The following is a 20,645-nucleotide window of genomic DNA, read 5'->3' on the forward strand; positions in this document are numbered from 1 at the left end:
TTGGCCTTTTGGGGTGTGGCCAAAAGATGCCTGTGTAAATTCTTATGAGCCTGGGTGAGCATTTAGGTCCAGTGCTGCATAACTTTATTTCTGCTATGGAGGAGGTGTAACTTAAAAAAAATAAAAGAAATTAGCTATTTCTGCCAGGTTTAAAGGGTCTGGGGTAACTATGGGGCGTACAGGCTGTCAAACCAGGGGGATTTTAAGGACCTATGAGGAAGAAGTGCAAAACTAAGACAAGAGCTCACCCTACCGAGATTCTTACCACAGTGGAAGGTTCATTGGACATTTGAATATTGTCCTCAAATTGCTGAGAATGGCCTGGTTTAGGGGAGAAATTGTGAGAGGGTGGAATGGCATCCCCAGCGAATAATAGTATCTCCCTCAGCTCTCAGGTGCCGTGTGCGATCCTCTGCCTGTGCCAGAAAGGTTCATGTATCTGCGGGAACAGGATCTGGCACCACAGCCCAAGGTTTGTGAGCTTGTTAGGGTGGGAGATATGCTCCCAGACAATGCCCTGAAGCAGCAGATTGAAGATCCAGAGTTGCTGCCAGTGACATGCACTCTCTCTGATGAATCAACCACAGTTACAGAGTGAGCAGGAAGAACAGGTGGCTGTGGAAGTTCCATCAAAGTTAGGATTCTGACCCTGGTTCTACCACCGAGGTCAGGGAGGCTCAAACCCCCTAGCAGACGTCAGTTACACTGGAGGGCCAAGCTGCATCTTTATCAAGAGTGGAGGGAATGCTGGTAGGTTCTGTGAACCAGCTATGTACTTTTTAATTCCAGGCAGCTTCTAAGTTTCAAGAACAAGAGACTTAAGTTGGGCTTGCACATCGCCCAGCTAAGTGTATTTTCCTCAAAGTAATCCTCTTTGTCTGGTCTGGAATGGAGGAATAGCCTAGTGTTTAAAGCAGCAGGCTACAAACCAGGGAAACCGAATTCAAATCCCACTGCCTCTCCTTGTGAGCTTGGGCAAGTCAATTTACCCTCTCTTGCCTCAGGTACAAACAGATTATGAGCCCTCTGTGGACAGAGAAATACCTACAGTACCTGAATATAAACTGCCTTGAAGTGCCCAAAAGTGGAATATAAATGTAATAAATAAATAAATGGTCTTAAGACTGGACTGGTTAAAGAAAAACATTTCTTAGAGGTAGAATCTCTGGTTGCGAAACTTTCCTAAATTGAAATTGATTTCACCATATGAAATGTTTAAGAAATATTTCCTTGAGATACTGAAAATGCCATCTCAGCAAATACCACCTGTGAATAAATTGTATTTTCTTCTAGTGTCCAAATGTGTTCCAGCGCTTAAGGAAGGGGGAAGTTGAACTATTGGTTTCAGTGGAGAGTTTGGATATTACTGGCATGCTTGAAACATTACAGGTGGAAGTCCTTTGATTGTAGTGTTTGCCTTGGAAATGGATCATGATTTGGTCTTCAAGCTCTACTTTAATAATTGTTCTACATTGTTCTACGGACAAAAAGTGAATGTGTTTCCTGACTTGTCTAAGATAACATAAGAGACGAGGAAGAAGTTTAGTTGCTTAAGAACCAGGTTTTAGGGCTTGGTGCTACTTTTTTTTTCTAAAATTTCCTTGCAATTGTGTTATTTCCTGTCAAGGTAATAATATTTATTTTATGACATCTCACAATTAGTAAATTAAGGTAAAAGTATAGTTTATAGGTCTTCAATTGCTCTATGTTTATTATTTATAGCATGGATATTATTTTGTCTCAGGTTTATTTATATATTTAGGAGAGAATTCCCTTAAAATTTTATTTTCCTAAATGGTGATCCAATTGGGTTCTTGCTAAATAGGGGACTAGTATTTCCCTATTTCAACATATATAAACAACATATATAAACATATATAAACAGTTCCAAATTGTTAAATGTTATTCTGTTACTATGGGCCTCATTTTCTAAAGTATCGCAGGCCTGCGATACTTTAGGAAATGAGGGGTGGGGGCCGAAACAGGGGGCGGGCCTGCGCTAGCCGGCAGCGATCGCACCGTCGCGGTGCAATCGCTGCTGTTTTCGCACCCAATAGCGCCACCATAGAAGGTGTAGCTATTGGGCGCGAACTCGGACGCGAAAAGGGCCTTACCTTTTCGTCGTCCATGGTGTTTTCGTGGAGTCGGCCCCGGTGATGCCCCGACTCCTCCTCTTCCGGGGCCGACTCCGCCCCCATTTTGGTATCGCATGCGATAAGGGACATTTTGTGTGTGAAACGTCCCTTATCACATGCGATCCGTTTAGAAAATGAGGCCCTATGTAAAGAATAATAAGACATCGTTGTCATATTATTCCATGAGTTACTCTGTATACCAATGTGATATGCCATATCGAATGTCGGTATATAAAAATAAATAAATAAATAAATAAATAGTATCATGGTAGCCTAGAATATTTTTCCTTGGTTGTTTTTGTTTGTTTGTCTTGTTCATTATTCTGGTGAGGCTATTTGTGATTTTTCTTCAATGCATGTATTTATTTATTCATTCAATCAGCATTGATATACTGCTTATCAAAATTTCTAGGTGGTTTCCATGTTTATAGCCATAAAATCGGTATTAAAACGTAACAAAAAATTAAAAAGCATACATGTCAAACATTATAATTAAAGCTTTGCAGAATACAATTCAAAATATGATATTATCGTAATTCAAAAATGTCTATCAATAAAATAAAAAAACACCCAACTTTCTGTCCATCCTTAGGTCCTACTTTTATATTTGGTACCTAATTTGCAGTCACAGACAGATATTGCTTGTCTATTTTGGAGTAAGTTTTCAGTAGGCACCTGGAGAGGTTCGTGCTTACTTTTAAACACATATAAAACAATACAATTGTCAAATGTAAAATGCCCACATGCCTTGTTTTGAAAATTAGGTTGTTACATGCACCCTTACATGTTTGAAAATGATTGCATAAGTTAGGCCAGTTAACAACCAAAAATCCACTTTCCCAGATAAAGCTGACTGACATTGTACAGGTTCCCCCCCTCATTGGTGAAGGGGGCAGGTTGCATTTTGTTTGGGTTTTTATTTTAATGTATGCTATGCTTACAATAGCTTGCACTAAGGGCCTCATTTTCCATTATCGCATTGGTAACAACATTAGTTGTTGCCCAGGTAGAGTGTCCATCAAGCTAGGTGGAGAGAACGTTGCCCAAACCACTTCTTGGAGTGAGCGTCCTCACTCCGACGGCCAGCAAATCTGCACTAGAGCCCACTGTTCTGTCCGTAGGTCTCATGTGGAATGCGAAAGTGGCCCCCAACCCCCGACGCTCATACCTAATCCCCACCCCGAGTTAGTAGGTGGCCCTCCCATAGGGGTTAAAATATCTGTCTAGGGCATAGGCACTATAGTAAGTCTCTCTCTCTCTCTCTCTCTCTCTCTCTCTCTCTCTCTCTCTCTCTCTCTCTCTCTCTCTCTCTCTCTCTCTCTCTCTCTCTCTCTCTCTCTCTCTCTCTCCCCTTTGCAAATGAGGCCCTAAAACCATCACAAATAGGACAAAAAGAATACTCTTCCCCCCCCTGTATTTTACCCCATCTGTGGTCAAAAAATGGGTAGGAACAATCCCCAGTCACTGGTGCCAGAATCTAAATTGGCACTGGCTAACCTGCAGCCAGCAACAGTTTGAAATATGGCATTGGCAGGGCAGGAGTGACTGAGGATCAGTCCTACCCCTTTTTTGACCACAGATGGGGTATGATGATCGGGCGGGAGGGTTGCGGGGGGCTCTGACTGACTTTCCTTTGGGATTTCATGGTGGTGGCAGGGTTGACCTTTTTGAAACAAAAGAAAAAAATGAACATTTCATTTATTTTTCTTTTATTTCATTTTAAAAATGAAAGAAAATGAAGGCACATCCCTAATGACTTAGGAAGGTTAATTCTAATTTTAGCCTCATAGAAGGTACCTAAGTCTTTAAAAATATACTTAGAATAAATAAAACATTCAGCCCGTTAATATCATATGGGTAACATATTCTATAGTACTGCTCATGAAATGGTTGAGAACAATTAAGCATTGTGATTTATTTCAGCATTGTGTGACTATGTGTCAACCTAATATCATGCACAATCAGTATATCATCAGGCACTAACCAATGGCAAGGTGGGTCTAACAGTGATGGATAACATTACAATGTGCATGGAAAGAGCTGGTTTACCATATGATATTCAATGGATTAATCTTTAATATTTTTAAAATTTTCAGACAATCCTGAATGTTTTTTTTTTTAATCTACACATTACAAAATATTGTGGGGTGTGAATTTAAGGAATTTCTGTCCACATCTTGGTGCATTATTCAAACCGCTCTGTCTTTGGCCTTGTGCCGCACAATGCAGCCAGAACATGCATCATAATCTTATAATGTACACCCAGCTGTAATGTGTCATGGTCGATGTTCATTACACACCTCTTGCCAGAATTGGCACCTTCAGGGCATGTACTGTATCTGCTTTGGCTTGTTTTCGCTTTCTTTCCCTATTAGCTGCATCAGAGATTAAAGAAGGATTGGACATGGTTTTGGTGACTATGAATTCAATTTTTAACATGGCACTGAGATGCCGCTCGTACTGATCTTCAATTTCAAAATAAACACTGCGAAATCCTAAGGAAATTTTATGGGAACCAAAATTTAAATGTGGAAAATGGGGCAATTGTTTCGCTTATTTTAAGTATTCAGTTGAATAGAATGGATTCAGAAGCTTCTGGTACATTATAGTAATTTTTAGGGATTTATTTTATTTATTTATTTATTTAAATTCTTTTACTATACCGATACTCAAGACGCGGTCTTATCGTACCAGTTTACAATAGAACAGGGGAAACCAATTAACAACTATGTAGAAGGTAAAAGTTACATCAAACAGGGAGCGAAAAACTTGGGAGCTGGAGGACAGGAAAGATATTTTAAAACTATGGAGAGATATTTTAAAACGATATCAACTGAAGATTGCTAAAATAGTCATTGAAAAACCAAGAAAACCAAAGACAGCGATACAAAATCAGCTAGATTAAACTCGGCTATGGGTTAATCTTGGGTAATTATTCACAATTATTCATAAATCTTGTGGACGGGGGAAGCATGAGGGTAAGCGGGGGGGGGGGGGGTAGGAGGGCTGGGATGGGGGTAGGGGGAGAAGGGAGGCAGTCAAGGGTGAGAGACAATGTGTTTGATAAAGTGTTCCTTCAACCGTAAGCTTGAGTGAACAGCCAGGTTTTCAGTTTCTTTCTGAGGGAGAGATGGCAATGTTCCTGGCGTATATCCGGGGGAAGCGAATTCCAATGGAGCGGGCCCGCTGTTGAAAGTGCTCGCTTATGAATGGAGTTGTGGACCGAGGATTTGTTAGGGGGGGCCTTGAGAGAACCTTTGTAGGTGGATCTGATCAGTCTTGCGGAAGTATGTAGTTTGAGAGGGATGGAGAGTTGGAGTGTGGATTGCTGGTATACAGATTTGTGGATGATGGTGAGAGTCTTGAATAGTATTCTGTAATGGATGGGTAGCCAATGAAGGATTTTTAGGATAGGTGTGATGTGGTCCTTACGACATGTGTTTGTAAGGATCCTGGCTGCCGCATTTTGCAGCATCTGTAGAGGTTTAGTAGAGGAGGCGGGAAGACAGAGTAGTAGAGCGTTGCAATAGTCAATCTTTGAAAACAGTATGGCTTGCAGCACTGAACGGAAATCCTGGAAATGTAAGAGTGGTCTTAGCTTCTTCAGGACCTGTAGCTTGAAGAAGCATTCTTTAGTAGTAGTGTTAATGAACTTTTTGAAATTCATTCTAGAGTCCAGGGTGGCCCCAAGGTCTCTAACCTGGCTAGCTAGCGGAATAATTGTATTATTGGCGGAGGGGTTGTCATCGTTAGGGGAGATAATCCTGTCATTTTGAAAAGACAGGGAAACCACAACACTATATTTAATAAACCCACTGGGCAAGGAAAAGCCAAATATAAAAAAATGATCTCACTCACAGGCATTCTATGTTTTAAGCAACTGTCTTATTAAATAGAGAAGACCTCATATGACAAGCATCGGGACTGCTCAAATTGGTCTCATGACTTATTTCCTTTCGTACTTGCTTAAGTTGTTATAATCATTGGTCTGTGATGGAGTCTGTCAACACTTAGCTCCTGCATATGATATTATTTTTAAGAATTTTGTTATGCAATTTAAAAATAACTCTTAAAACAAGAACCAATACATAACTCTGGTCCTCTGGGAGTGAACTGAATTCAAGCTGCTAGATCTCTAATAGTAATGTTCGTTGGGGATATCCCAATCTTTGTGCTTCCCCTGAATAAGGAATTATCCTTTAGCAACATCAAACTCGACACTACAGTGTTTCAAAATGTTCAGTTTTCTTTAGAGGTAACTTTAAAACAAAATTCAAATGAAGATTACAAAAAATGTATAACGAGCACTGCTCTTGTCCCATGTCACCATCTAGAGTGAAATAATGACAGTGGTTATGCTCTGTGTCATTTCCCATCTGAAACAACACAAAAGGCCACCAAATGCTGTTTTATTTTATTTCTGTCATTTTGGCATGCTCAAAAACTATTTAGCATGTGCTAAAACAGAAACAAAAGAAAACAAAAAAATAAGTAAATAAATAAATAGAAAACAAAACAAAAAAAAACCTAAAGGTTTTCTTCCCATACACACCCTTAGTAATTTTGTATTTACCATATGGAATATGAAGTTGCCCTGTGTGATATTGTATTGACCTGACGTCTAAGAAAGCAAGGATGGTCCAAAGAAACAAACATTGAATGAAGAACGTTAAAATATAATGAACCACTTTGAAAATGCTTATGTCCACCGGGTCCCACAGAGAACTTAAGGATGCCGTGACCAGCGCTTAACAACCGGAAGTCTTCATTCGATGTCAGTGCTGTTGTGAGTTTGACAGATTTTAAGGAGGATTGAATATTGGCAACCACCGGTCTAACAATGAAGTTGTGTTTAGTCTGAGAAAAACTTTACTAAGGAGACAGCCTTTAAAATTGTATTGACCATCATAGCCCCTGAAGCAGCTCGACATAGGAGCGAAACTCGGCCTGAGTCGGGCTTTTTATGACGTTTTGTGCTAATAAAGAATCCTTGATGTTTTACCGATCTTCTGCTTCTGGTCGCGACTAAGAAAGCAAGGGACAAGCATAAAGGACCACTGCCCAAGTTCATCACACTGGAGGCTGAATCAGCCAAAAAGAGAACTTACATGTGTGCCTGAGAGAAAGGGAGTGTTGTGATCTTCCTGCACACAGTGCCCTATCCCTGATACCGGGAGTGTTGTGATCTTCCTGCACGCAGTGCCCTATCCCTGATACTGGGAGTGTTGTGATCTTCCTGCATGCAGTGCCCTATCCCTGATACTGGGAGTGTTGTGATCTTCCTGCACGCAGTGCCCTATCCCAGTTACCGGGGATGTTGTGATCTTCCTGCACGTAGTGCCCTATCCCGGTTACCGGGGGTGTTGTGATCTTCCTGCACGCAGTGCCCTATCCCTGATACCGGGGGTGTTGTGATCTTCCTGCACGCAGTGCCCTATCCCTGATACCGGGGGTGTTGTGATCTTCCTGCACACAGTGCTCTATCCCTGATACCAGGGGTGTTGTGATCTTCCTGCACTCAGTGCCATATCCTTGATACCGGGAGTGTTGTGATCTTCCTGCACACAGTGCCCTATACCTGATACCGGGAGTGTTGTGATCTTCCTGCATGCAGTGCCCTATCCCTGATGCCAGGGGTGTTGTGATATTCCTGCACTCAGTGCCCTATCCCTGATACCAGGAGTGTTGTGATCTTCCTGCATGCAGTGCCGTATCCCTGATACCGGGAGTGTTGTGACCTTCCTGCACGCAGTGCCCTATCCCTGATACCGGGAGTGTTGTGATCTTCCTGCATGCAGTGCCGTATCCCTGATACTGGGAATGTTGTGATCTTACTGCATGCAGTGCCCTATCCCTGATACCGGACGTGTTGTGATCTTCTTGCACGCAGTGCCCTATCCCGGTTACCGGGGGTGTTGTGATCTTCCTGCACACATCCTGGTATCAGGGATAGGGCACTGTATGCAGGAAGATCACAACACGCCGGTATCAGGGATAGGACACTGCGTGCAGGAAGATCACAACATCCCCGGTAACCGGGATAGGGCACTGTGTGCAGGAAGATCACAACACCCCCGGTAACCGGGATAGGGCACTGAGTGCAGGAAGATCGCAACACCCCCGGTATCAGGGATAGGGCACTGCGTGCAGGAAGATCACAACACTCCCGGTATCAGGGATAGGGCACAAGTTCTAGTCACATTGACTGATCACATTACTTTTTTTGTCAAGCTACCGACCGTTTCCATTTCCCATCCCCCATATATTGTCAGTGGGAACCTTGGTAACATGAAAAAATAAGAGGGCAGCCAATAGGAATACATATTCATTCCTAAACTGACTTTAACTGACCTGAAAAGTGTCAAATTGTATCATTTTCTGACAAAAAAAAAAACGATTTTTCACGATAAATCGGGGGAATTTCTATTGTATCGCACTCTTTACCGATTAATGACGATTTAAACCTTATCGGAAAGATAATCTAAATAGTTGAAAAATGATTCACATCCCTAGTAAATAGACCTTAGAATGCTGCGGCCAGAGCACTCACAAACAGCAAGAAATCAGACCACATTACACCCATCCTCAAAGACCTACACTGGCTTCGAATCCCTCAGCGAATACAGTACAAAACTCTAACCATCATCCATAAAATCATCCACAACAACCAAACCAATTGGCTGCCCACCCCCCTTCTCCTCCATACTCCCACACAGAATCTTCTCTCCTCAAACTCTCGCCTCTTACAAACTCCGCCCCCTAAAGCCACTCATTGGATATCAACAAAGGTTCGGACATTTTCCTATGCCAGCCCCATCCTATGGAACAAACTCCCCACAGAACTAAGAACAGATCCATCCACCCAATCTTTCAAGAAAAATCTTAAAACATGGTTATTCCGCAAAGTCTTTCCAACATCACACATGATCCAACCCGAAACTAAACCCTAACTATGCACTCAGAGCAACCCCCCTCCCCTCCACCACAGCAATATTTTCACCCCTATTACACCAATGCTAACTGCTCTCATTATATTACTATTTATGTTGTCTATTTATGCTGTCTACTTACACTGACTATTTAACTATTTATGCTATTTATCTATGCTACCCATCCCTATTACCCTCCCTGTTACAAAATATACATAATGATTATTGTTACCCTGTTACTCTGATATTTACTACTATTTATGCAATATATTCCGTTTGCTATACCATTACTATTTATGCTATCCTTTGGCTCTGTTATACTACAATTATTTATGCTATTTTTATGGCACTGTCTTTTTTACCCATGTTGCTACTATAACTTCCAATGACACTTCTCTAATCATCTACTGTACTTGCCATATCTATCTATTTCTAATCATCTACTGTACTTGCCATAAATTATTTGTAAACCGATGTGATATGTAAATCGAACACCGGTATATAAAAACAAACACAAACAAACAAATAAATAAATAAATAAATAGGCCTATTTATAGAGGCCCCATAGAAATGGCAGATAGGGACCATAGGGACCACGTAGTCTGCCCAATTTTCATCCTGTTGCATGCCATACATCCCAGTTAATCTCAGGCTCTCTTTCACTTCTTAGTGGCTAGGGACCCTCCATGGTTATCTCATCTTTTCTTTCTTTATGTATTGTAGTGGACCCTTGCTGCTATTTCCCATGTCAGCATCGAGGAGTATGTGTACGATTCGGCATGGACAGATATGAATGTGATTGCACTCGAACTGGTTATTATGGCCCCAACTGCACTATCCGTGAGTAGTACTGTAGGATGTATTTTCTTCTTTTTCCACTTGAAGACGCTTTAGAATCATATACAGATATTAATTTTCTTCTGTTTCTATTTTGCAGTATTATTGCATTTCTGAGTAAGCAGATTTTTTTTTTTAGTGTAGATTTTATTTTATTTTGCAGGGACTGAATGAAATCTAATGAAAGGTCTTTGTTTGTTGCAGCTGAATTTTGGACGCGATTTCGGGAAACATTGCGGCCTACTCCTGGTTTCTATCACTACATTTTGACTCACTTCAAGTGGTTGTGGGACATCATTAACAACACTTTTCTCAGAGATATGCTCATGAAAATTGTGTTGACAGGTACAAATACTCATAAAATTGTTTCTTAAATCTGAGCTAACATAGGTGGAGGGCATCTTGCTGGAGGCAGTTGGAAGGAGAGGTGGAATGGTAGCAATGACCTCTTGAGGTCTCACTCCACACTGTTTTTCCATGATTTTGAATACCGTGTTGGGGTTGAGATAATTCTAAATCTATGGCCATACACCAAGTGTTACTTGATTGGAGAAAGGTTGATTTGGTCAATCTAAAATATACAACCATTTTTCAGTCTAGGGACAAAAGTGAAACAGCAAATGGGAAACAAAGAAGAAAGTGAAAACTGTGCTTATGCATAGATGTTCTTGCACTTTTCAACTTTGACCCTGTTGAAAATAACCTCATATTTCTCGGATGGAGGTAATTTTCAATAGAGTACATGCCAGGTTCATGGTCTATCTTCCAATCCTCCAAATTTGAACCTGACTGGTAAATTGCTGTGGAAGTTATTGTGCCTACAGATTGCCACTTTCAACCTGGTTGGAAAAACACTAAAAATGGCACAGGCATGGCCGGCGCCATCTTTAAAAATGGCGCCGGCCATCCAGTGCTCCTACCATGTGACAGGGGCCGGCCAATGGCACGGATACCCTGTCACATGGTAAGGGCAAAGGGCCATCGGCGCCATTTTTATTAGTGGCAGCCGATGGCCCGAGAGCGGGAGATCGCTCCCGGCGCCCCCACTGGACCACCAGGTAATTTTAAAACGTTTTTGGGGGGGGTCGGGAGGGTGGGGGAGGCTAAGGGGTCAGTTTTAAAGGGTCGGGGTGGGTTTTTTTTTATTGGGCCATCGGCGCCATTTTTATTAGTGGCAGCCGATGGCCCAAGAGCGGGCGATCGGTCCCGGGGCTTCCACTGGACCACTAGGTGATTTTAAAACATTTTGGGGGGGTTTGGAAGGGTGGGGGAAGATAAGGGATTAGTTTTAAAGGGTCGGGGTGGGTTTAGGGGTTGTTTTGGTGTGCCGGTTTTCCCGCCCTCCCCCCAAATAACTCCCATTAGTGGACACAAACCCGATTAACGATTTTTCACGATAAATCAGGGGAATTTCTATTGTATCGCACTCTTTAACGATTTTTGACGATTTAAAAAATATTGGACGATATTTTAAATCATCAAAAAACGATTCACATCCCTAATAGTTACTCAAAACAGCAACCACTTCTGGCCAAGGAAGCAGAATGCAGCTTTATCCGTGGCTAATAAGTAACCACCAAGTTAATGTTGACGTCTCCCTCCAAGGGACCAATAGCACTGCAGGTCTGTGAGACTGAAGTGAAAACCTGGAACTAAATTAACAGTTTATTTTTAGTTTCGTTTTTATTTAACAGGATAGAGAAATGGTTGGGGGGTGGGGGGTGAAAGCATAGTCTCTTCTCAGAAGAATGTCACAAGGCATGGCATTAGATTTTCATTGTTTGTTTCCCTAAATTATTCCTAAATTTTTACTTGTTTTGTACATGCAGTCGTTTCTTCAGGTCACCATAGGGCCTCCTTCTGTGACTTATGCTTTGTAAAAAGGTTTTCATCATCGATAAATCCAGGAACAGAAATATTACAAAAGATAAGATTGAGCAATTCATACTCCACTGCCAGCAGTATGCTAAACTGGTCTAGTCACAGCAAAGAATCAGACTCTAAACGTAGGCAATAATTACTTTTCTTGTTCTTAGATACATGCAATTTTAAGAACTGGCTCTGAAAAAGTGAGAGGAAATGGAGGCATTTATTTTTTTTATCTTTTAAAGAAATCAATATTCTAGCAATTTGAGCACACTCCTATATTTAGAGCATAACTTACAGCGAAGGAAGCATGCAGTGAACAGAGATTTTCCAACTTGTCTCGATTTTTTGGAAAGGATGATCCAGTCCTGGTTTGGTTTTATCCCACTTCCTGTATGGATTTGTACATCTGCTGTTCCTATTGATTTCCCTAAAAAAAGCAAAATTGACCCCTAGGATTTTCAGTGATTTTAACCTATTTTTGCAGTTTTATGATGTCTGGCTTTGGCATTTTCAGATTGTTACTTCCTTGTTAATGCTTTGCCACAGACTGAGGGGCATAGGTGACTGCATAAGTTGATGATGCACCTATAAATTTGCTGCTGCCATGTGACTCAAAGGAAAGTTAGTTCTTACCTGTTAATTTTCATTCCTATAGTACCACAGATCAGTCCAGACCGTGGGTTGAGCCTCCTTTCCAGCAGATGGAGACAGACCAAAACTGAAAGGGTATCCTATATCATGACAGAGCCTACCCTGCAGCCCTTCAGTAAAGCCATTGTCATAGCAGATAAGAATAAAGATAACCAGTAAAAGATCAAGCAAGTAACAAGCAAACTTATGCAAGAAATGAGAACTCACAAAACCTAACAATTGCAAACATTGAATGGACTCTGTACATGATCACTCTTGCATATCCATTGTCATCAAAACAGATGCTTCCGGTACCTTTAAGGATAATCACAGATGAAAAACATTCAGTAACCTGCAAAAAGAGCTTCGAGTGGACGGCAGAAAATACAGGGAAGGGTGTCTGGACTGATCCGTGGTACTACAGGAATGAAAATTAACAGTTAAGAACTAATTTTCCTTTCCCTCTACGTACCCGGATCAGTCCAGACCGTGTGATGTACCAAAGCTTCACTGCAGAGGGTGGGACCGAGACAATCCCACTCAAAGCACCTGCTGACCGAAGGAACCAAACACTGGCGCCTGTACAACAAGGCGGAAATGTCGAGCAAAGGTATGCAGGGATTTCCACGTAGCAGCCCTGCGTATTTCCCATGGAGAGACCGATTGACTCTCCGCCCAAGAAGTAGCCTGAGAATGCAAAGAATGAGCTTTTAGGCCCTCCTGAACTGCCCGGCCTTGGCAGATATAGGCCAACGAAATCGCCTCCTTCAACCACCGAGCGATAGTAGTCTTAGAAGCCTGGCTGCCCCTATTTGGACCACTCCACAGGACAAAAAGATGATCTGAGACCCGCAGTAAAACGCGTTTTATATCAAGGCGGTGAAGATCGCCCCCAACTGTACTCACGATATCCTCCGGAGAGAACGCGGGAAGCTCCACAGACTGATTGACATGAAAAGGAGAAACAATCTTCGGCAAGAAGGAGGGTACAGTCTTGAGAGAAACTCCAGAATCAGAAAACAGCAAGAAGGGCTCCTGACAGGACAACGCTTGAATCTCCGACACCCATCTGGCAGAGCAGATAGAAACCGGGAAAACTGTCTTGAGCGTCAGGTTCTTAAGGGTAGCCCAACAGAGAGGTTCGAAAGGAGCCTCACAGAGAGCCCGAAGGACTAAATTAAGATTCCATGAAGGACAAGTGGACTGGATGGGCGGCTTCAAATGCTTGGCGCCATTAAGGAAATGGACAACATCCGGGTGAGACGCTACTGCGTGACCATCAACGTTATCTAAGAGAAAGCCAAAAGCGGACACTTGGATGTGCAATGAGCTGAATGAGAGACCCTTGGAGAGGCCCTTCTAGAGGAAGGAAATAATCACCGAAACCGGAGCTAAACGAGCCGAAACACCCGATTCTGCACATATATTTTCAAAAACTTTCCAAACACGGACATAAGAACATAAGAAAATGCCATACTGGGTCAGACCAAGGGTCCATCAAGCCCAGCATCCTGTTTCCAACAGTGCCCAATCCAGGCCATAAGAACCTGGCAAGTACCCAAAATCTAAGTCCATACCATGTTACCATTGCTAATGGCAGTGGCTATTCTCTAAGTGAACTTAATAGCAGGTAATGGACTTCTCCTCCAAGAACTTATCCAATCCTTTTTTAAACACAGCTATACTAACTGCACTAAGCCAGAGAAGTAGATGGTAGGGATGTGAATCGTTTTAGGACGATTAAAATTATTGTCCGATAATTTTAATATCGTCTTAAACCGTTATGGAACACAATACAATAGAGATTCTAACGATTTATCGTTATAAATCATTAGAATCGTGAGCCGGCACACTAAAACCCCCTAAAACCCACCCCCGACCCTTTAAATTAAATCCCCCACCCTCCCGAACCCCCCCCAAATGACTTAAATAACCTGCGGGTCCAGCGGCGGTCCGGAACGGCAGCGGTCCGGAACGGGCTCCTGCTACTGAATCTTGTTGTCTTCGGCCGGCGCCATTTTCCAAAATGGCGCCGAAAAATGGCGGCGGCCATAGACGAACACGATTGGACGGCAGGAGGTCCTTCCGGACCCCCGCTGGACTTTTGGCAAGTCTTGTGGGGGTCAGGAGCCCCCCCCCAAGCTGGCCAAAAGTTCCTGGAGGTCCAGCGGGGGTCAGGGAGCGATTTCCCGCCGCGAATCGTTTTCGTACGGAAAATGGCGCCGGCAGGAGATCGACTGCAGGAGGTCGTTCAGCGAGGGTTCCGGCGCCTCGCTGAACGACCTCCTGCAGTCGATCTCCTGCCGGCGCCATTTTCCGTACGAAAACGATTCGCGGCAGGAAATCGCTCCCTGACCCCCGCTGGACCTCCAGGAACTTTTGGCCAGCTTGTGGGGGGCCTCCTGACCCCCACAAGACTTGCCAAAAGTCCAGCGGGGGTCCGGAAGGACCTCCTGCCGTCCAATCGTGTTCGTCTATGGCCGCCGCCATTTTTCGGCGCCATTTTGGAAAATGGCGCCGGCCGAAGACAACAAGATTCAGTAGCAGGAGCCCGTTCCGGACCGCTGCCGTTCCGGACCGCCGCTGGACCCGCAGGTTATTTAAGTCATTTGGGGGGGGGGTTCGGGAGGGTGGGGGATTTAATTTAAAGGGTCGGGGGTGGGTTTTAGGGGGTTTTAATGTGCCAGTTTTGCGATTTTACGTTTTTTCGATTTTTTACGATTTTTCACGATTTTTCACGATATTTTACCCCCCCAAACGGCAACAATACGATTCCCTCCCCCTCCCAGCCGAAATCGATCGTTAAGACGATTGAGGATACGATTCACATCTCTAGTAGATGGCTTACGAGCTCGAAGAAGGGTGGAGATAACTTCCTCTTTATATCCCTTTTTTCTCAGTCTTCTCCATTCAAAAGCCAGGCCGCTAGACAGATGCGATCCGCCTGGTCGAAAATTATGGGACCCTGCCGAAGTAGGCGAGGGAAATGGCTGAGACGAAGAGGACCGTCCGTTGCCAGGTTTACCAGATCTGCGAACCACGGTGTGTGGGGCCATTCAGGTGCCATGAGTATGACCGGTCCCCTGTGAAGTTCTATTCTTCGGAGAACTTTCCTACTAGAGGCCATGGAGGAAACATGTACAGAAGGATGTCGTGGGGCCAGGGAAGGACAAGAGCATCCACTCCCTCCGAACAGTGATCCCTCCAGCGGCTGAAGAACCTGGGAGCTTTGGCATTGCTCAAGGTTGCCATCAGGTCCAAGTGAGGAGGACCCCACCTGCTGATGATCAGAGCTATCGCTCTGTCCGATAACTCCCACTCGCCAGGATCGAGACGCTGATGACTCAAGAAATCGGCTTGCACATTCTCCTTGCCCGCTATATGGGAGGCTGCTAGGCGCTCCAGATGACGCTCTGCCCAGGCAAAGATTCGGCTGGCTTCTAGGGCCACCAGGCGACTCCGGGTGCCTCCCTGTCGATTGATATAATCCACCGTGGTGGAGTTGTCCAAGAGAACTCGCACCGCCTTGCGGCGAATCAGAGGGAGAAAAAACGTGAGAGCCAGACGGACCACTCGGGCCTCCAGGCGATTGATGTGCCAGCGGGATTGGGCTGGAGATCAATTTCCCTGCATGGCCTGTGACTCGCAGACTGCTCCCCACCCAGAGAGACTGGCATCTGTCATGACTACAATCCACTGCGTAGTCTGAAGGGACATGCCCCTTAGGAGGTGCGTTAGCAAGAGCCACCATTGTATGTCAGCGATGGTAGAGTCTGAGAGTGGGAGAACCGTCCGGAACTGCTCTGACACTGGCTTCCAGTGGGATAGTAAAGCTTTCTGTAATAGTTGCATATGCGCAAAAGCCCAGGGGACCAGGTTGATAGTGGAAGCCATGGTTCCCAGGACCTGAAGGTAGTCCCATGCCATGGGAAGCGGAAGCGAGAGAAGGCTGCGTACTTGGTCCTTAAGCTTGAGCGCCTGAGCGTCTGGTAGGAACTCCCTGCTGACCCGAGTATCGAAGCACGCCCCCAGAAATTCCAAGACCTGGGGGGGCTGCAAATTGCTTTTGGGAAAATTGACTATCCACCCAAGAGAGGTGAGGAGGGCAAGGACCCGGTCGACTGCCGGCCCGCAGAGAGTCTCCAACTTGGCCCGCACAAGCCAGTCGTCCAGGTAAGGATGGACCAGGACACCTTCTTGTCGGAGTGCAGCCGCCACAACCACCATGACCTTGTGAAAGTGCATGGCGCGGTGGTTAGGCTGAAGGGCAGAGCCCTGAACTGAAAATGCTGGCCCAGAATGTTGAATTCGAACAGCCGCTATGACCTCCCTCAGGGTCTCTATCCGAAAATGTGGTACCCTGAGGGCCCGGTTGACTCATTTGAGGTCCAAGATCAGACAGAAGGAACTGTCCTTTTTCGGCACAATGAAGTAGATGGAATACTGGCCGGCACCTTATTCCTCCACCGGGACTGGAACTATAGCTCCCAGCTCCTGGAGCCTGGCAAGAGTCTGGCATACGGAAGCCCGCTTTCGGTGTCCGTAAGGAGAGGCTATGTACAGATCCGGCAGGTCTCGAGCAAACTCTAAAGCGTAACTTTTCTCTATTCTGTCGAGGACCCACTGGTCCGATGTAATTTTTGCCCATTCCTCTAAGAACAAGGAGAGACAACCACCTAAGTTTGGAATGGAGGAATGGGCCGGTCGGATCTCATTGAGAGGCGGGCCTTGCGGTGGAATGCTGTGGGTTACCATCTCGGAAGGCACGGCATCCTCGAAAGGAATGAGACCTGGACTGGGATCTGGAGGAATTTCCTCAAGAGAAAGCACCTCGTGCCCAATTATTATACCTTCGCTGGCCCCTGAAGCAGGAACGTGTAGGGAAAAAAGACCTTGACTGTTTCGGGCGGTCCTCCGGCAGCTTATGGACCTTGTTCTCACCCAAGGACTTAATAAGCTGTTCTAGCTCCTCGCCAAAAAGCAACTTACCCTTGAAAGGAAGTGTGCCCAACTGAGACTAGGAGGAAGAATCTGCCGACTAATTGCGCAGCCAGAGGAGACGTCTGGCCGACACCGCAGAACCATCACTTTGGCCTGAACACAGAGTAAATCGTAAAGAGCATCCACCCCATACACTACAGTGCCTTCCAACCGTTCAGCCTGCTCCGCCTCTGCAGACGGGAGGTCTTGGATGCTGAGCAATTGTTGAACCCACCTAAGGCTTGCCCGCTGCATGAGACTGCTGCATATCGTCGCTCAAACTCCTAAGGCCAGGACTTCGAAAATACGCTTCAGATAGAATTCAAGCTTGTGGTTCTGCACGTCCTTCAACGCTGTGGCTCCCACTACTGGAATAGAGGTGTGCTTGGTTACTGCAGACACAGAAGAATCCACCTTAGGGATTTTAAGTATCTCTAGGCAATCCTCAGGGAGGGGATAGAGCTTGTCCATAGCTCTCCCTACTTGGATCCCCGTTTCAGGAGCTTCCCATTCTCAGAGGAGCAGCAGCTTGTGCATAGGATGGAAGGGGAAAGTATGTGGAGGAGCCCTGAGTCCCACCAGGACCGTGTCCACGTGAGCTGACATCGCGGCCGTGACGGTATCTTCTGGAGGGATCTCAATCCCCAGCTCCTGAAGTATGAAGGGAATGAGTGGTTCCAGCTCTTCCCTCTGAAATAAGCAGTGCACTTGTGGATCATCCCCCTCCAGAGGGGGGCAGGTCCCGCCAAATCTGCATCCGGATCCTGATCTGGTGTCACCGGTGGAGCAGGAGGATCCGGGGGTGGGGGGACCCCCGGTACCACGTGAACCCGGACAGACTCCTGTGCATCCGGCGCAGCTGGAACAAGCGGAGAGGGCATGCGGGGGATCTTAGTGGGGGGAGGACCTGGCAGGACTTCCTCCTCCTCCTATAGACTGGCCAAATAAGATTTGTGCATTAAAAGCACAAATTCCGAAGAAAAACGTGGCCTGGATTTCCTGGGGGGGGAGGGGAGGAGGGGGTCAGGGTCCTCATCCTGGGTCTGCGCGGGGCTCAAATCAGGAGGAGAAAATGAAATCGGGAGCTGCAGAAATCCCCAAGATGTCCGCCGTTCCTGCGGTTTGCCGACTCGGGAATGGCCTGGCCACGGGATCAGAGGACTTCCCCGGGTCTTAGATTTTGTCACTGCCGGGGAGGGACCTTCCCCACCCAGCAGGCACCACGAGCAGAGGCCTTCGCGGGAGAGCCGCAAAGCAGGCTCCCCGCAGGCCAGGCACTGATTAGAATGCGGCATGACTGCAAAGAAAAAAAGCCGCGAGGAGAGCTAAAAGTAGCTGAGCTGTCCGGTGCTGAGGAACAGGTGCAGGAGAACGAACCCTGCTCGCTCCTAGCCTAAATATCAAACGCTGCCAAAACAGTCAGCACTGAAGCTGAAAGTGCCCCAAAATCAGTATTCCTTATTATTAATATTATTATTATTATTATTTTTTAAATGCAGGGGAATGAGCTTCCCTGCTGGCCCAGCCAGGGAATTAAGCGTCCCGGGAGATAGTGAGGCAGAAAGCAGCTAGATAGGGGGAGTGTCTGGACCACCAGTATCACCCCAAAAAGGTACACCGGAGAAAGAGCCTAGGCCGCTTAACAAACAAGGGGTGAAAACCCCCCTAGGCCCCCAAGAGCAAGGAGACAGGCACTGTCTCCTGAGTGAAAAACAGTGGGTTTTTTTTTTTTTATAACAACTTAACAATTTTGAAATACTTGCTTGATCTGACAGGGATAAGGAAAAAGAGCCTAACAGGGCAAAGGCTAAGAAGATAAGCCAGGGAACCGCAGGGTGAGCTGTCACATCTGCTGGAGACAGACAAATACTGAAGGGCTGCAGGGTAGGCTCTGTCCTGATATAGGATATCCTATCAGCTTTGGTCTGTCTCCATCTGCTGGACAGGAGGCTCAACCCATGGTCTGGACTGATCCGGGTACGTACAGAGAACAACAAATTAAGTGCACCTAATTATTTAGATCAGAGGGATAATACGTTTCACAGTTTATGTCCCTCTGTGCACTAATGTGCATTAACATTCTTATAGCAATGAAGTTATAGAGAAAATAAATGGCACCAGGGCAGGATGGGAAAAAGGCTAGTGTGCTAGCTCTGTATTATGAGGTCATAGTGTTAGCCTTTTTGGCAATTCCACCCATACAAAAAAGGCCATCTAGATGTCGATTGCTCTCGGGCATTCGCAACACAAGAACAAGCCTGCACAGACCCCTGCTGCTCCACCAATGCAACAACAAGGCTATCCAGAGCTCCTAGCACTGGAAGCCTTCAGGTCCCCTCAAGATCTCCCTGACCCATTATATTATATATAAGGAGAAGAGTTGCTTACCTCCTGTTGCCTTACTCAGTACTGTCAAAAGCATGCCAGCTCCCTGCCAACTCATAATTTGCCCACATTCATGTCAAAGTGTGAAGCTGGGATGATCTGACACCATTTTTGACAGTAATGGGCAAGACAGCAGGAGATAATCACCCTTCCTACTGCCAGGGAGGAGAGGGGAGTGATTCAGGAAGGCCTGGACATTGGGAAGGTTTGAAGGATGGATGGCATTGTTACAGACATCTCAAGTTTGGATTGTGAATTTCAGCGAGATGAGCAGGGCAGAGTTGGGAAGAGAAGCCAAAGGCATGATGTATGAACATAACACCACTCCAGGCCAAAAATGGCAAAAAACATTTAAAAATGAATTTGCTAAACACTGCAGGGCATAGAGTTAACATAAGGAAGCACTGCCACCCATCTAGTTTCAGTTATTACACCTAGAATCAGACCTTTGCTGGGCTAAGTGGTATTCTGGCAGTCATCCATCTCACTCGTCCGTTCTGATATACCTGCCAATAACTTTAAAAACTAAGTTAAAAGGTAAATATAAAACAAACTAAAACTACCCGAAATCACATAATTGAAACAATTTTTTTTTAAGTTTGTCACCTCACCCCAAGTCAACCAAACAGTTTGACCAATTCTGGTTTCAGCCCCCATTGCATGCATTGAGATATAATTCTGATTTTCTTAGGAAAGTCATTTTGAAAATCAGAACTGCCATTCTACCCATGCAATGGGGGTAACTTGATCAGCCTGTTTTATTGATGTGTGTGGGGGGCGGGGGGGGGGGAGTTGGCAACCCTATCTCATCTGCCTGTCTCTCTTTACCTCCTAGTTGGACAGCGTAGCCTGTACATCTTCTCCCAGTCCTAGTTTGCTT

The 20,645-nt window shown here is 45.2% G+C and overlaps 1 protein-coding gene across 1 annotated transcript in view; it reads left to right on the forward strand.

Annotated features, from left to right (window-relative positions):
* PTGS1 (prostaglandin-endoperoxide synthase 1) overlaps positions 1-20,645 on the forward strand; it is a 184,789-nt gene that overhangs the window by 57,126 nt on the left and 107,018 nt on the right. The window contains exons 3-4 of the mRNA XM_029613756.1: positions 9,788-9,904; positions 10,106-10,246. Coding sequence (XP_029469616.1) covers positions 9,788-9,904; positions 10,106-10,246 — 258 coding nt within the window. The remainder of the gene's footprint in view (positions 1-9,787; positions 9,905-10,105; positions 10,247-20,645) is intronic.

This window comes from Rhinatrema bivittatum, chromosome 8, assembly GCF_901001135.1.
Source record: "Rhinatrema bivittatum chromosome 8, aRhiBiv1.1, whole genome shotgun sequence".
NCBI classification, from domain to species: Eukaryota; Metazoa; Chordata; class Amphibia; order Gymnophiona; family Rhinatrematidae; genus Rhinatrema; species Rhinatrema bivittatum.